General features: G+C 38.8%; 1 protein-coding gene across 1 annotated transcript in view; it reads left to right on the top strand.

The window, feature by feature from the left end:
• mocs3 (molybdenum cofactor synthesis 3) overlaps positions 1–17,934 on the top strand; it is a 58,261-nt gene that overhangs the window by 9,485 nt on the left and 30,842 nt on the right. Inside the window, exons 3-6 of the mRNA XM_063055575.1 lie at positions 1,194–1,286; positions 2,891–3,011; positions 15,298–15,372; positions 15,449–15,566. Coding sequence (XP_062911645.1) covers positions 1,194–1,286; positions 2,891–3,011; positions 15,298–15,372; positions 15,449–15,566 — 407 coding nt within the window. The remainder of the gene's footprint in view (positions 1–1,193; positions 1,287–2,890; positions 3,012–15,297; positions 15,373–15,448; positions 15,567–17,934) is intronic.

Raw genomic sequence — 17,934 nt, 5'->3', positions numbered from 1 at the left:
CACTTGGACCAAAAAGGAATGAAAAACCAAATCAAGTGAATGATACCTAATCCTGTAAGAAAACAATTAAACAATTTTTTACCAAAGGCAAAATTCCTTTCATTTTCCTCATACTTTTAGAATAACCAGTATGGATGTCATGCAAAATCAGTTTTTTTTTACCACTATATCTTAATACATGTGACAATAATAACCCAATTATATGGTAGTGATATACTAACTGGCATTTTATTTTAGTTTTATTATTTGAGATACAATGTGGAATCAACCCTTTCAGTCTTTTGAGCTGTTCCCAATTTTAAACCTAGCTTAATCCTGGGACACTTTACAATAACTAATTAACCTTGCATTCGGTCTGTTTTTGGACTGTGGGAGGAAACCAGAGCCCTTGTAGGAAACCCACACGGTCACGGGGAGAACATACAAATTCCTTACAGACACCAAGGTCAGCATTCTGCTAACCACTATGCTACTGTGCCTCCCTTATTTAATATTTGAAATGCAATCTAGTTTTGGGTCTGCATAAACATTTTGCCCATCTGCTTAGAGGTGCAGAAAAGTAATCTGGCTATGTCAAAAAGAGGACAGCTTTAAAGCTTATGTATCATTTTCTTGACACAAAAATCATGTGTTCTAATCTTATCAACACACACAAAATGCTGGTGGAACACAGCAGGCCAGGCAGCATCTATAGGAAGAGGTACAGGCGACGTTTTGGGCCAAGACCCTTTGTTTGTGTTCTAATCTTATGCTCTGTTTTCTCAACAGTTCCACCATGTGGCCAATCTCTGTATTTACACCCAAAGCAATTTGAGAGAGGCATACAAATTGTATGATCACAGGATTTTCAGATATCATGTGATACTATGCTTTACATCTTAGGGAAACCACAGGCATTATAGATGACAATCACAATGAAACACCTAATTCTTTAAATAGAACATTTCAAAATTTTATTACTGTATATAGAAATTGGAACACAAAACAAAGCTATGTGTTGTATCCACACCTTGTTTATTGTTCTATCCTCTATTTGACTGAATTTTCAGTCTCTTCTAGTTATCAGTGTTATTCTTTTCACACATAATGTGTGAAAAGAAGTTGGTTGCTTTGCACAAACCTGTTAACACCATATTCTTCACTGTATAATTTTAGTTAAAATTAATCTTTGTTTTTAAATTTAATGTTAATAGGTCAACTCAACCTCTCCAAGAAAGCTGTTCTAATTGTAGGATGTGGAGGATTGGGCTGCCCCGCTGCGCAATACCTGGCAGCTGCAGGCATTGGTAAGATCATTGTAAATTTTGTTTCCTTTGCCTTTTTTTTTCTCCAAAAGATTTTTCTGAAGATGTCTTAGAGGAAATTGACACAGATTTCCTTTATTTTATACTCAGGATAAATAATGCTTATGTATATTTGATTTCCTGACTAATTGGCTGAGGCAAGTGAAGCTTTGCAGAGACCGGACTAGAATTTCAGTTTTATTTTTAATCACACCTATAATAATTTTAAACACATGAGATTCTGCTGGAAATCCAGAGCAGCACACACAAAATGCTGAAGGAACTCAGCAGGTCAGGCAGCATCCATGGAGAGGAATAAATAGTGTTTCAAGGTGAGCCCCAGGGTGCCCTCCATAGGTACTCCATAGTTCCTCCAGCATTGTGTGTGTGTGTGTGTGTGTGTGTATTGTTGCTTGATATTAATAATTTGTTGTTCCATGCACAAGTTCAAGATGAACAGCTTAGTTCTAAGATATAGTATATTGCATGGATGGAGAAGGAAAGATACGAAACCACATGGATTAATTGAGAGCAAAACTGGTATATCGATTTACTTGTGGGGAAAGAACATCACGTTCTGTGATAGATAAACTAAGAAGTTCAATCAATGATGGGAAAGTGGGAGCAATGATGAGAAGGACACTTTACATGTTGCCTGGTATATTTCTTGTCAATCCAATTATTGTCATAAAATTGCAGGCAATGGTTTTTCTTCCTGCTCCCCATCATTAATTATGCTCTTTCCTAAGGGCTTCCTCCTGGTCTTATGAAAACCTGTATCTGTACTTTCAACAGTGTCACCTGAAACCACATAAAAGTCCGTGTGATGCTCGATGACAGCCAGCTTTACCTCACCTTTGCCTTTCTGGTCCTCTCAAATTGTCTGATATCCACTAGTGGATAAGCAGAAATTTCTCCAACTCAATACTCTTATCTTCAGTCCGTGTCACAGTCTATATTTTCTAGGCACTGACTCCATTCTTCTGCTGGTAACTCTCTAAAATCGACAGAATGTTGAAGTGTTTTGGTGTAATGTTGAGTTTCTGACTAGTTTTCAATGCCATCAGTAAGACCATCTAAATTTCTATCTCTTGACTCTGCCACTGATTGCCTTCTGATACTCTTAAGTTATTTTATCTGGCACTTGGGTAGCCTCCCTGGTAGGAGCTGAGGATGACCATTTTGAATTATAAATTGCAGACTATTTTAATAAATGGGAGCATATTACCTGAGTTGTCACAATGTCTCTTAATAAATTATTCTGGTTTTTTTGCTGACTGCAACAAAAACAAGCAGTTTTTTAATATGCTCAAAACTCCGGTGCTGTGGGGTTGATTCAGAGTTGATTTCACATTTTGTCTCACAGAAAAACATCCGTATTTTCGTAGTTTGTCCAAGTAGTAAATAGTTTATTTCAACAGTGGCAACAGCACCCCTAAAACCTGGTAAAGTTCTGCAGAAACCAGTAATAGGCTGACTCTTGCTTTCCACCTATTGGTTCTGTAAAAAGCTAACTTGTTCAGCAGCATATTTTAATAAATCAGTGTTATAGGAGACAAGATCCAAAGATCTGTGGAATGTATAGTGATATTTGAATGTCAATTTAGGTCGGTTGGGACTTCTTGATTACGATGATGTGGAGCTCAGTAACTTACAGAGACAGGTTCTCCATGCCGAGGATAAGGTGGGCATATCGAAAGCATTGTCTGCGGCAACTGCAATAAATCGGTATGTGAAGTTCTTTAAATGTTATTTTTCTTTGAGAGTTCAAAAGAAAGAGGTTTTCCTTGGGTGCAGTACAATCTCATTAAGACGTCTCAGTGGATTTATGTTGTTGTGGTTTTCTCATGTCAGTCATATCGTTAATTAAATGAATATACAGCCAAGATTATCAATCTTAACAGACTTCAATCGAGCAACTTTAGTATTGAAGTTTGTCCACCAACATAGCCAAAAACAAAATTGCATTTCACGAGTTCTTTCTATTGATCTGCAGTTATTGCTGTTATTACCTTGATTTTATTATGGAAAAAGAGATTTCAAGTCTAAGGGAAAAGGAGAGGGAAATGGACTGTGGAATCCTCTACAAAGAGATGACACAGATGGTATGAGCTGAATGTCTGACTCTTTGCTGTAATGATAAACTGATTTTGTGAATTTATTAAAAATGTAACTTTAAAATACTAAAATTGTGAGTCCTTAAATTTCAATGATTTGATATTAATTAATATGAAATAAATTGTAATTAAAAATAATCTTTTCCAAACATCTTTATGCTGACAAGTATGGAAAGTGTGCGTGCATGATTTCCAAAGAGGATGTCAAGGATGTGATACGTAATTTAGTTCCATCTTATCAGACTGATTACTAACTGAGAACTTGCTCTATATTCAGATATAGTGTTAGCAAAATTATAGACTTTGAAATATTAAATGGATCTGCTTTAAAATCAAACCCCTGACTTGATGGGACTTGCATCTGTTTCTTTGCCAGTTTTCCCCTGACTCCTCTTTCATTTAGTGTTGACTACTTATTGGTTTAGAATTCAGTGGCTACTAATCACCCTTTGGAAACGATGCTTACTTAGGTGTGGTTTTGGAAACACTTGTCCTGGTTTAATGAACAATGGTATCCCTTTATGTGTCCTGATGTGAATCTTCCGACTTTTTTCTTAGGAGACAAACATTCTCTGACCAGATTACCCAGTTTCCCGATTTGTAATCCGTCAGATCAGCAGATACCCAATTTTTTTCAAGACATTTCAATTGCAGCTCTTCAAACATTTGCCTGTGAAAGTGAGATTCCATTTGAGACATCTTTTAAAGGCCCATTGTTTAACTTCTTATATTCGTCATGCTATGCTTTGTATCAGTTTTGTATACATCTTCCCAAACCCCTTTGATGCTAAGAAATTGAAAATTGCAAGTATTACAAATGTAATTTTTTTATTTACAAAAAGTGTTTAGCATCCAACTCTACTCACATAAAAGAATATTACAGCCAGAGATTTTGATTAATTTAACTGAGAATTTTTTATTTGTGAATCACGTGCTCCTTTTATCATGGTAGAGCCCATAATTCTCTGTAATTTCCACCATCTCCAATGGGATCCCACCACCAAGCACATCTGCCTCTCTCCCCCACACTTTCCACTTTCTACAGGGATTGCTACTTACATGACTCCCTTGTCCGTTTGTCCCTCCCCACTGATCTTTCTGCTGTTACTTGTCTTTGCAAGTGGAACAGTTGTCAAACCTGACCCTAACCTTTTTCCTCACTATCATTCAGAGCCGCAAGCAGTCCTTCCAGGTGAGACAACACCTCACCAGTGATGCTGCTGGGGGTCGTCTACTGCAGAGGTCCCCAACCTTTTTTGCACTGCGGACCAGTTTTATATTGACAATATTCTTGCGGACCAGCCACGGGTGGGGGTGGGGTTTACCCCAAAAAGACTACACTACCCATGAAGCCTTGCGCGGGCACCAGTGCGCATGTGTGTACGTGCTGATTTTTTTCTAGAAATCGTTTTTGTCTTTCTTTTTCCTTTTTAAATCTTTTTATTGAATAAGTATACAAAAAGGTAAGCCATATAAGCACTAATACACTGTTAGAATATAATAAAATTACAGAAGATATTAATACAAAAAAATACTACAAACAATGTAATTTAAACATAACGTACCAAGGTAACATAATAGTATACTAATTTTTATATATATATATCAATAGAGAAAAGGAAAAAAAACCCCACTGTGCAACTAACTAAAAGCAAAGCAAAGCAATGGGCTAACTTGAAACCAAACAGAGTTAAAAAACTTAAAATCACGTCCTCAATCCCGACCTCCATTAAAAACAGTAAAAAAAAAACAAGGGTATATATTACATTAAATGAAAATATTGAATAAAAGATCTCCAGGTCTGTTCAAATTTAAATGAGGAGTCATAAAGATTGCTTCTAATTTTCTCCAAATTCAAACATAATATCGTCTGAGAAAACCAAAAAAAGGTAGTTGGAGCATTGAGCTCTTTCCAATGTTGTAAGATACATCTTTTCGCCATTAAAGTAAGAAATGCAATCATTCTACGGGCTGAAGGGGAAAGATTATTGGAAATTTTAGGTAGTCCAAAGATAGCAGTAATAGGGTGAGGAGAGATATCTATATTGAATACCTTGGAGATAATATTAAAAATGTCTCTCCAAAAAGTTTCCAGAGTAGGGCAAGACCAAAACATACGAGTTAAAGAGGCTATCTGCCCCGGACAACTATCACAAAAAGGATTAATATGAGAATAAAAGCGCGCTAATTTATCTTTGGACATATGTGCTCTATGAACAACTTTAAATTGAATTAGGGAATGTTTAGCACAGATAGAGGAAGTATTGACTAATTGTAAAATCTGCCCCCAGTCATCCACGGAAATGATAAACCCCAATTCCTGTTCCCAATCTACCCTAATCTTATCAAATGGAGCTTTCCTAAGTTTCATAATAATATTATAAATCATAGCCGATGCACCTCTCTGACATGGATTAAGGTTAATTATAGTATCTAAAATGTATGTAGGAGGAAGCATTGGAAAGGAAGAAAGTATAGTACTTCAGAAATTTCTAACTGATAGATATCTAAAAAAAATGTATTCTTGATAAGTTATATTTATTAGATAATTGTTCAAAAGACATAAGGGAACCATCTAAAAATAAATCCAAAAACCGTGAAATACCCTTAGTCTTCCAAATTTGAAAAGCACGATCTGTAAAAGAGGGAGGAAAAAATGTTACCTAAAATAGGAATCGCTAACCCAAATTGATTAAGATCAAAACATTTTCTGAATTGAAACCAAATACGTAAGGTATATTTAACTATCGGGTTAGACGCCTGTTTAAGGCGTTCCAAATCAAAAGGAAGAGAGGAACCTAAAATAGAGCCAAGTGTATGACCCTGAACAGATTGTAATTCCAATGCTACCCATTTAGGAATGGATAGTATATCCTGGTCAAGTAACCAGAATTTCATATGTCAAATATTAATTGCCCAATAATAAAATCTAAAGTTAGGTAATGCTAAGCCTCCATCTCTCTTAGCTTTCTGTAAATGTATTTTACCCAGTCTCGGGTTTTTATTTTGCCAAATAAATGAAGAAATTTTAGAGTTGACTTTGTCAAAAAAAGATTTTGGAACAAAGATTGGTAATGCCTGAAATATATATAAAAATTTTGGCAAAGAAAACATCTTAACTGCATTAATACGAGCAATCAAAGTTAAATATAAAGGAAACCATTTAGATGAAAGTTGAATAATATGGTCTATTAATGGTAAAAAGTAGGTCTTAAATAAATCTTTGTATTTACAAGTAATTTTAATCCCAAGATATGAAAAATAATTATTAATCAATTTAAATGGAGAGGTATGATATAAGGGAAGTTGTTTATTAATCGGAAAAAGTTCACTCTTACTAAGATTTAATTTATAACCTGAAAAAAGACCAAATTGTGCTAATAGCTCTAAAACAGCCGGGATGGATTTTTGGGGATTAGAAATATATAAAAGTAAGTCATCAGCATAGAGTGATATCTTATGGGACTTTAAGCCCCGAGTTATCCCAGTAATATTTGGAGATTCTCGAATGGCAATTGCAAGAGGTTCTAATGCAATATCAAATAATAAAGGACTAAGAGGACAACCTTGTCGAGTACCTCGAAAAAGAGGGAAAAAAGGTGAACTTAAAGAGTTAGTGCGGACCGAGGCCATAGGAGAATGATATAACAGTTTGATCCAGGATATAAATTTCGAGCTAAAATTAAACATTTCAAGCACCTTAAATAAATAAGGCCATTCCACTCTATCAAAAACTTTCTCAGCATTTAAAGAGATAACACACTCAGGAACATTTTGTGAGGGAGTATAAACAATATTTAACAGTGTGCGAATATTATAAAAAGAGTAACGACCTTTAATAAAACCCGTTTGGTCTTACGAAATAATAGAAGGAAGTACTTTTTCTAATCTATTTGCTAATAACTTAGAAAAAACTTTAGAATCAACATTTAATAAAGATATTGGTCTACATGATGCACATTGAGCAGGATCTTTATCCTTCTTTAATATTAGAGAGATTGACGCTCTATTGAAAGATTCAGGAAGTTTACCAAGTTTTAATGAAGCCTCAAAAACCCTACAGAACCAAGGGATTAATGAAGGAGCGAAACATTTATAAAATTCTACGGTAAACCCATCAGGGCCAGGAGCTTTCCCCAAATTCATAGAGAAAATAACATTCTTAATCTCATCCGTGGTAATGGGAGTATCTAACATAGAAGACATATCCTGTGAAATCTCAGGGAAGTCTAGATTATCTAAAAAATCATTCATATATTTGGAATCTCGAGGAGACTCTGATTGATATAAGGAAGAATAAAAATCACAGATGGTTTGATTAATCCCCACATGATCAAGTATCAGTCGGTCATTTTGGTTATAAATCTGATTAATTTGAGATTTAGCATAATTAGACTTCAGTTGATTAGCCAACAGTTTGCCAATTTTGTCACTGTGTACATAAAATTCACTTCTTGTTTTCTTTAATTGGTTTACAATCGAGGACGAAAGTAGTAAACTGTGTTCCATTTGAAGTTCAGTTCTTTGTTTATATAACTCCTCAGAAGGAGCTATAACATATTTCTTATCAATTTCCTTAATCTTGTCCACAATTACCAACTCCTCCTGCTTCAGCTTCTTCCTCAAAGCAGCAGAATACGAGATAATCTGACCACGAATATAAGCTTTAAAAGTATCCCAAAGAATGTTCACAGAAATATCCTCTGTATAGTTGATTGTAAAAAAAAAAAATCAATCTATTCATTCACAAAGTTAACAAAGTCCGAGCCCTGAAGCAACAGCGAATTAAAACGCCATTGTCTATTATTTTGTATATTGGCCAGAATTTTAATAGAAAGCTTAAGTGGAGTATGATCCAAAATGGTTATAGAGTCATAATCACATTTAATCACTGAAGAAATAAGACGAGAATCAATAAAGAAATAATCAATTCTTGAATAGGAATGGTGAATATGTGAAAAAAAAAGAAAAATCTTTTTCCTGAGGATGCAAAAAACGCCAAATGTCCGTCGACCCAGAATCAGAAAAGAATGAATTAATCAAACTTGCAGATTTATTAGGTAAAGTCCGTAGAGGAGCCGAACGGTCCAAAGCTGGAGACAAACAGGTATTAAGATCTCCGCCCCAGATCAATGAAAACTCATTCAAATTCGGGAACTGATTAAATAATGATTTATAAAATTCCGGACAGTCCATATTAGGAGCATAGACATTAACCAAAACTACCTTTTTATTAAATAGTAGACCACTAACCAATAGAAATCTACCATTCGGATCAGAAATAATATTATGTTGTATAAAAGTAACTGAGGAGTCTATAAAAATAGAGACGCCTCGAATCTTAGCATTGGAGTTCGAATGAAACTGTTGTTCCTTCCAGAATTTAAAAAAATGTAGTCTGTCCCCCCTCCGCACATGGGTCTCTTGTAAAAATAAAATTTGTGCTTTAAGTCTCCGGAACACTTTAAAAACTTTTTTCCTTTTAATAGGATGATTAAGACCATTAGTATTCCAGGAGACAAAATTAATAATAGACTCCATCAACCCTAAAGTCAACCCGCAACAAGGAGGATTGACGATAGGCTCGACCCACGAACCCGGAAAGGGAACAGAACATACAAGAGATACCGGGAAGAAGAAAGCAACCAATACTTCAATAATGTACATAGCCCAAGAAGAAAGAAACTAAAACGTGAAGCCCCTCCCACCACCCCCACCCCATGACCCCAAGGCTAAATCTAACGCAGACCAGCCCGAAAGAAGCAAGCACTAAAACTACCCCCATGACTTCCGGTATACGCTCCCTAAAAAAAGTGTAAATATAAAAAAGATCAGCTGATTATAAAACAGTAAAAGAATAAAAAAAATAACTCAATTAAAATAAACACATAATATAACGGAATAAAAGCCAGAAAATATAAAAAAAACCACAATAAACTCCAGACTCATGAGTAAACAAAACAAAAAAAAATGAGATTATTAACATAAACTAGTTATAAAAACCTACAAAACAAAATAGATTTAAAAAAACTACAAAATTTAAGGCCACAAAGGAAATACGTAAAATGACGGTGAGGAAATAACCACCCAGAATCCCCTGGGAAAAAGAAGGAAATGACGCAGTTAAAAAGAAAGTTTAGCAACCATATTAAATAAACTTTTCTGCCCATATAGGGCAAAAAAAAATTAAGACCGACAAATTCACAACCTCCGATCAACGGAGATAGTTAAAAAATTACGATTAAGGTGTTGAAGGTGAAAATTGATCCAGATAACTCTGGGCATCCGATGGAGATTCAAAAAAACGGAGGGCTCCATCCAACGTGCGAATCCTTAAACGTGCAGGGTAGAGCAACGCTGGTTTTAAATCCATCTTGTAGAGTTCCGACATCACAGATCTGTAACGAACCCGTTGATCCCGGATTGGTTTACTGAAATCCTCCACGAATCGGAACTTAAGATCCAGAAAATCAATGTAACCTTTAGATCGAACGAAATGAAACAGTGTCTCCTTGTCTTGAAAGTAATGAAAACGTAAAATGACATGTCTAGGTTTATCTGACCTAGGCGAGTATGATGGAACTCTGTGAACACGATCCAATAACGGTTGGTCAGGAAATACAGTAGGAAATGCATCTTTTAAAAGTTGAGAAAAATACTTCATAGGGTTATCGGATTCAACAGCTTTACGCACCCCAATCATTCGAAGATTCTGCCGTCGCATTCTGGATTCTAAGTCAGAGTTTTTAAAGGTCAGAAAGTCGAGTTTCTTCTTCATTACATTAATTGTTTCTTCGATTTTCTCCATCTTGAGTGCACTTTGTTGCGTGGATTTTTGAAGATCAGATATAGCCAACCGATGTTCCGTAATAGATATTTGTATCTTCTCGATTGAATCGGCAATTTTCTGGAAACTAGTTGAAATTTCCTCACGAATTAGCTCCGATATAGCTTTCAAAGTCACCGGTGGTTCAGTCGGAGGGAAATCGGTACCTTTCGGTCTAACCGGAGGTTTGCCGTCCTTCCCGTTTTTTCCATTCTTAGACACAGCAGACCTTAAACGCATCCAATTATCGAAGAGCCCAATTTGTTTCAAAGTATTGTAAAAGTTGATGCCTTAATGGTTAATTAAAATATAGCTGATCATAAGAAGAACTCAGAGGTAATGGAGCGAGTCAAGAACGCGACTTCACTCCATGAGCGCTACCGGAAGTCCTGTTTTTGGTGATTCTGTTCTGGCGGGGGGGGGGGGCGGGGCGTGGCAGTGTTAATCATGACCGGAATATAGGTGATAAGTGGCTAATACACTCAATTTTGTTTCCAAAAGGGTTTGTCTAACAAATTTAATATTAAACACACAACGCATATTTTCCTCGCAAGAATATAGTGATAAGTCCATTATCCAGGGAGGACAGGGGAGCTTGAAGTAACTGTTGAACAAACTTCCAGTAGAAGTGGTAGAGGCAGGTTTGATATTATCATTTAAAGAAATATTGGACAGGTATATGGACAAGGAAGGAATGAAGGGTTATGGGCTGAGTGCAGGTTGGTGGGACTAGGTGAGAGAAGCGTTCGGCACGGACTAGAAGGGCAGAAATGGCCTATTTCCGTGCTGTAATTGTTATATGGTTATATAAGTCAATAGCATCATAACATTTTAAGTAACGTTTGGATATTAAACACACAGCACATATTTTCCCTGTATGAACATATAAAATCATTGCAACACACCAATATTGCTGAATCAGTACAAGCCCTGGGCTTGTTTTCCTGCAACAAGACGGTGCATCGAGGGGTGATGGGAGACAGCGATACTCGAAGGAGGTTCCTTATGTCCAGTCTATTCCGCAATTTAGTTTTCGTTGCATTCATTGCAGAGATATGTTGGAAATGGAAGCAACGTTTTCAGTGCTTTCGTGGCTATCTCAGGATACTTAGCCTTGACTTTGATCCAGACTGCTGACAGAGATGTTATGTCAAACATACTTTTCAGCCCAGCGTCATTTGCAAGCTCGAGGAGTTGATCTCCTTCCCACGCTGGCACAGATGACGCGCGGGTAATGACCTCGCGTGTGTTCAAGCTGATCAGTGGCCGTGACAGGGAATGAGGAAAGGTGCAGCTGACTCATATCGCCAAATCATATCGTTTCCTCGCGGCCCGGTAGCACATGCTCTGCGGCCTGGTGGTTGGGGACCGCTGATCTACTGTATCTGGTGCTCCCAGTATAGCCTCCTATATATCGGTGAGACCCGATGTAGACTGACAGACTGCTTCGCCGAGCACCTAGCCTCACTTGCCAGAAAAAGCCATCTCCCAGTGACTTTAAAAACACAAACACGAGGAAATCTGCAGATGCTGGAAATTGAAGCAACACACACAAAAAATGCTGGTGAACGCAGCAGGCCAGGCCGCATCTAACAGTCAACGTTTTGGGTTGAGACCCTTCGTCAGGACTAACTGAAAGAAGAGATAGTAAGAGATTTAAAAGTGGGAGTGGGAGATCTGAAATGATAGAGGAAGAAAGGAGGGGGAGGGATGGAGCTAAGAGCTGGAAAGTTGATTGGCAAAAGGGATATGAGGCTGGAGAAGGGAGAGGATCATGGGACGGGAGGCCTAGGGAGAAAAAGGGGGAGGGGGGAAACCCAGAGGATGGGCAAGGAGTTATAGTGAGAGGGACAGAGGGAGAAAAAGAGAGGGGGGGAAAGGGGGAAAAGAAAAATTAATAATAATAAATAAGGGATGGGGTACGAAGGGGAGGTGGGGCATTAACGGAAGTTAGAGAAGTTAATGTTCATGCCATCAGGTTGGAGGCTACCCAGACGGAATATACGGTGTTGTTTCTCCAACCTGAGTGTGGCTTCATCTTGACAGTAGAGGAGGCCGTGGATAGACATATCAGAATGGGAATGGGACGTGGAATTAAAATGTGTGACCACTGGGAGATCCTGCTTTCTCTGGCGGACAGAGCGTAGATGTTCAGCAAAGCGGTCTCCCAGTCTGCGTCGGGTCTCGCCAATATATAGAAGGCCACATCAGGAGCACCGGACGCAGTATATCACCCCAGCCGACTGACAGGTGAAGTGTCGCTTCACCAGGAAGGACTCTCTGGGGCCATAGTTCCCTCTAAGCTGTGCGTGTGTGTGCTCGCACACACGTTTTTCAACCAGCGCACAAAGGAAATTAATGTGCGCAGAAATGGTTAGTTACCTAAAATAATGTAGTAGTTAATAATTATACTTAGTGAAAATAATCTTTTATCTAACTGTTAACTAGTTAGTTGGTTTTTCAAATAGCACAATGCACGTAACTAATTTACGTCACCTCACCTTTCCTGTTCCGGTTTGTACAGCTGCATCACAGCGGCAGCCATGTTTGGCGGACAGTGTTCATATCGTAAAGTTTACAAAGACCTGTATCAAATCCTGTAGATAGCTTACTAAGTTTTTATTGGAAAAAATACTGATTCACTATGTCGAATTCAAAAGAAGTGAAGGGTGTGAGCGCCAAAGAACTGCAAATTTGCTTAAAGTTGAATGGCTTAACAAAATAGTGGAAACTGTTACACTGAAAGCTCATGAGGTCATGAACGTTCAGCTACGAGAAATATTTATGATTCGGAAACTGGAGTTATCTGTTTGTATTGTCATTATGCGAAAGTTGCTGGAGAATTTGCTAGTGGAAAGAAGTGGGATGATATTTGGAAATTTGACTTTTTGAGCGTCATTTGGCAAGTAAATCGCATTTGGACGGTGTACAAAAGCTCAGGCAACAGAACCCGTCATTATCCATTACAGGAGTGCTACGCATGTTGCAGTTGCGTGCCGGTGAGCGAGAGCAAAAACGATCAATCTCAGAGGAGATCAAAGTTGAGGAACAAGAATGGTCAGCTTTTGATTTCTCCGCAATTGCAGATTGTGACTTCACATTTGGCGATGAACAAGTTAATGCCTTGTGTCCAAAATAGCATGATTTTCCAGCTGAAACTATTGTAATAGTTAGACAGTTTAATGATTTCAAATTTTCCGTGCAAGAAAAAATTAAATCCAAACCGATTTCAAACTTTGCTCAAATGGTGGCATTTGTACTTCAAAATGAACAGTTTTGCGACCTTGCACAGTTGATGGAATTTGGGGGAACCTTTCTTGTGTCTAGTGCGGACTGTGAGTGAGATTTTAGCCTAATGAATCAACTCAAAGACGAGCTGAGAAATCGCTTTGGTGAATGTCATTTGGATATGTTAATGAGACTCAAAAGCTATCCATGGGATGGAAGGTCTGTTAGTCGAGATAGAGTTTACAAAGAATGGGTAAATGCCAAAGACAGGAGAGAGAGAAAAAAAAACTGAGTGACTTAAATATAAAAATTAAGTATCTCCAACCTGATGGCATGAACAATGACTTCTCTAACTTCTGTTAATACCCATCCTCCCCTTTGTACCCCATCCCTTTGTTTGTTTGTTTGTTTATTTATTTATTAATTATCATTGTTGTGATTTTTTTTTCTTTCTCCTTTTTTTTTCTCTTTTTTTTCCTCCCTCTGTCCCTCTCACTATAACTCCTTGCCCATCCTCTGGGCATTCCCCCCCCCCCACTTTCTTTCTCCGTAGGCTTCCCGTCCCATGATCCTCTCCCTTCTCCGCCTCGTATCCCTTTTGCCAATCAACTTTCCAGCTCTTAGCTCCGTCCCTCCCCCTCCTGTCTTCTCCTATCATTTTGGATCTCCCCCTCCCCCTCCCACTTTCAAATCTCTTACTATCTCTTTTCAGTTAGTCTTGACGAAGGGTCTCGACCTGAAATATTGACTGTACCTTTTCCTATAGATGCTTCCTGGCCTGCTGTGTTCACCAGCATTTCTGCTGTGTGTGACTTAAATATGTACGTTATTTTGTTGTTATTGTGTGCAGTTTTATGTCAAATATTTTGTAAACTTACATAAACTGTCCCATGTGTACATTCAGGACGCACATACTTTTGTCACAGGAAAAAATTTGCACAACATAAGATTTTTGTGCACACTGACTACTAAAGATTAGAGGGATCATTGTCTGGGGCCCTGAAAGGTGGTGAGGGAGGAAGTGTAAGGGCATGTGTGGCACTTGTTCCGCTTACAAGGATAAGTGCCAGGAGGGAGATCAGTGGGGAGGGATGGGGGGAACGAATGGACAAGGGATTTGCGTAGGGAGCGATCCCTGCGGAAAGCAGAGAGAGGGGGGAGGGAAAGATGTGCTTAGTGGTGGGATCCCATTGGAGGTGGCAGAAGTTACAGAGGATTACATGTTGGACCCAGTGACTGCCCATTTCAACCTACTTACCATTCTGACCTGTCTGTCTATGGCTTCCTCTGCTGCTGTGATGAGGCCACACTCAGGTTGGAAGAGCAGCACCCTACGTTCCTTCTTGGGAGCCTCCAACCAGATGGCATGAACACTGATTTCTTGAACTTCTTGTAATTGCCCCCATCCCTCTCCTTCACAGTTCCCGTTTCCCTCTCTTGCCTTATCTCCTTACCTGCCCAACACCTCTCTCTGGTGCTCTGCCCCCTTCCCTTTCTTCCATGGTCTTTTACCCTCTCCTATCAGATTCCCCCTTCTCCAGTCCTTTATCTCTTTCACCAATCAACTTCCTAGCTCTTTACTTCACCTCTGCCCCTCTCCTGATTTAACCTATCAACTACTACCTTGTACTTCTTCCTTCCCTACCCCTACCTTCTTCATCTGACTTCTCATCCTTTTTTCTAATCCCGATGAAGGGTCTTGGCCCAAAATGTCGACTGTTTTCTCTTTTCCACAGATGCTGCCTGGTCTGCTGAGTTCCTCCAGCAAGTTTGGATAGATGTCAGGTCAATGACTTTATTTTTAACCAACATGTTTTAACTTGAAACTCTTTTTGGTCTGCAGGTTAAATTCAAATGTTGAATGTCTACCATATCATTTCCAATTGAATTTCAAGAATGCAAAACAGCTAATTCAACAATATCCTTTTTGTGTTTTTAGTGATTAAGAGTTAAACTATGTTTTGATTATCTACATTTTTCTTAACTAATTTTACGTATGATATTGTAGTGGATTGTTCTGACAATGTTCCCACGCGATACCTTGTCAATGATGCCTGTGTTCTGAATGGGAAGCCACTTGTATCAGCCAGTGCTCTCAGAATGGAGGGTCAGGTAAATAATGAGATACCTCATTCATAAATTTCTCCATTGTAAATCTATATAAGTTCTAAAGTCACTTCTGGCAAATCGCAGAGGTAAAAGGACCCTGATGGCAGTTATTTATAGGCTTCCTAACAGCTGCAGTGATGTGGACTACAAATTACAACAGGAAATTAAAAAAGACTTGTCAGAAGGGCAGTATTATGATAATAGTGGGGGATTTTAACATGCGAGTGGATTGGGAAAATCAGATCGGCGCTGGATCTCGAGAGAGAGAACTTGTAGAATGTCTGTGAGATGGCTTTTTAGAACAGCTTGTTGTTGAGCCCACCAGGGGATAGGCTGTACTGAATTGGCTATTGTGTAATGAACCAGAGGTGATTAGAGAGATTGAGGTGATGAAACCCTTAGGAGACAGTGATCATAACATGATTGAGTTCACTGTGAAATTTGAGAAAGAGAAGCCGAAATCCGATGTGTCGGTATTTCAGTGGAGTAAAGGAAATTACAGTGGCATGAGAGATGAACTGGCCAAAGTTGACTGGAAAGAGACACTGGCGGGAAGGACGGCAGAGCAGCAGTGGCTGGAGTTTATGCGAGAAGTGAGGAAGGTGCAAGACAGATACTTTCCAAAAAAGAAGAAATTTTCGAATGGAAAAAGGATGCAACCGTGGCTGACAAGAGAATTCAAAGCCAAAGTTAAATCAAAGGAGAGGGCATACAAGGAAGCAAAAATTAATGGGAAGACAGAGGATTGGGAAGTTTTTGAAAGCTTACAGAAGGAAACTAAGAAGGTCATTAAGAGGGAGAAGATGAACTATGAAAGGAAGCTAGCAATTAATATCAAAGAGGATATGAAAAACTTTTTCAAGTATATAAAGAGTAAAAGACAGGTGAGAGTAGATATAGGACCGATAGAAAAAGATGCTGGAGAAATTGTAATGGGAGATAAGGAGATGGCGGAGGAACTGAACGAGTATTTTGCATCCGTCTTCACAGAGGAATATATCAACAGTATACCAGACACTCAAGGGTGGCAGGGAAGAGAAGAGTGCGCAGTCACAATTACAATAAAGAAAGTTCTCAGGAAGCTGAATCGTCTGAGGGTAGATAAATCTCCCGGACCAAATGGAATGCACCCTTATGTTCTGAAGGAAGTAGCTGTGGAGATTGCGGAGGCATTAGCGATGATCTTTCAAAAGTCAATAGATTCTGGCATAGTTCCGGAGGACTGGAAGATTGCAAATGTCACTCTGCTATTTAAGAAGGGGGCAAGGAAGCAAAAAGGAAATTATAGACCTGTTAGCTTGACATCGGTGGTTGGGAAGTTGTTGGAGTCGAAGGATGAGGTTACGGAGTACCTGGAGGCATATGACAGGATGGGCAGAACTCAGCATGGTTTCCTTAAAAGAAAATCCTGCCTGACAAACCTATTGCAATTTTTTGAGGAAAATACAAGTAGGCTAGACAAGGGAGATGAAGTGGATGTTGTCTATTTGGATTTTCAGAAGGCCTTTGACAAGGTGCCACACACGAGGCTGCTGAACAAGATGAGAGCCCATGGAATTACGGGAAAGTTACATACGTGGATAGAGCATTGGTTGATTGGCAGAAAACAGAGAGTGGGAATAAAGGGATCCCTTTCTGGTTGGCTGCCGGTTACCAGTGGTGTTCCTCAGGGGTCCGTGTTGGGGCCGCTTCTTTTTACGTTGTACATCAACGATTTGGATTATGAATAGATGGCTTTGTGGCTAAGTTTGCTGATGATACAAAGATAGGTGGAGGGGCCGGTAGTGCTGAGGAAACAGAGTCTGCAGAGAGACTTGGATAGATTGGGAGAATGGTCAAAGAAGTGGCAAATGAAATAGTGTTGGAAAGTGTATGGTTATGCTCTTTGGTAGAAGAAATAAACGGGCAGACTATTGTTTAAATGGGGAGAGAATTCAAAGTTCTGAGATGCAATGGGGCTTGGGAGTCCTCGTACAAGATACCCTTAAGGTTAACCTCCAGGTTGAGTGGGTGGTGAAAAAGGTGAATGCAATGTTGGCATTCATTTCTAGAGGAATAGACTATAGGAACAGGGATGTGATGTTGAGGCTCTATAAGGCACTGGTAAGACCTCACGGAGTGCTGTGTGCAATTTTGGGCTCCTTATTTAAGAAAGGATGTGCTGATGTTGGAGAGAGTTCAGAGAAAATTCATTAGAATGATTCTGGGAATGAGAGGGTTAACATATGAGGAACATTTGACCGCTCTTGGACTGTATTCCTTGGAGTTTAGAAGAATGAGGGGGGACTTCATAGGAACATTTCAAAGGTTGAAAGGCATGGACAGAGTGGATGTGGCAAAGTTGTTTCCCATGGTGGAGGAGTTAAGGGCA

The sequence above is a fragment of the Mobula hypostoma genome, chromosome 8, assembly GCF_963921235.1.
Source record: "Mobula hypostoma chromosome 8, sMobHyp1.1, whole genome shotgun sequence".
In the NCBI taxonomy this organism is placed as follows: Eukaryota; Metazoa; Chordata; class Chondrichthyes; order Myliobatiformes; family Myliobatidae; genus Mobula; species Mobula hypostoma.
The sequence above is the reverse complement of the archived record's forward strand: the minus strand, read 5'-3'. Positions and strand labels throughout refer to the sequence as shown.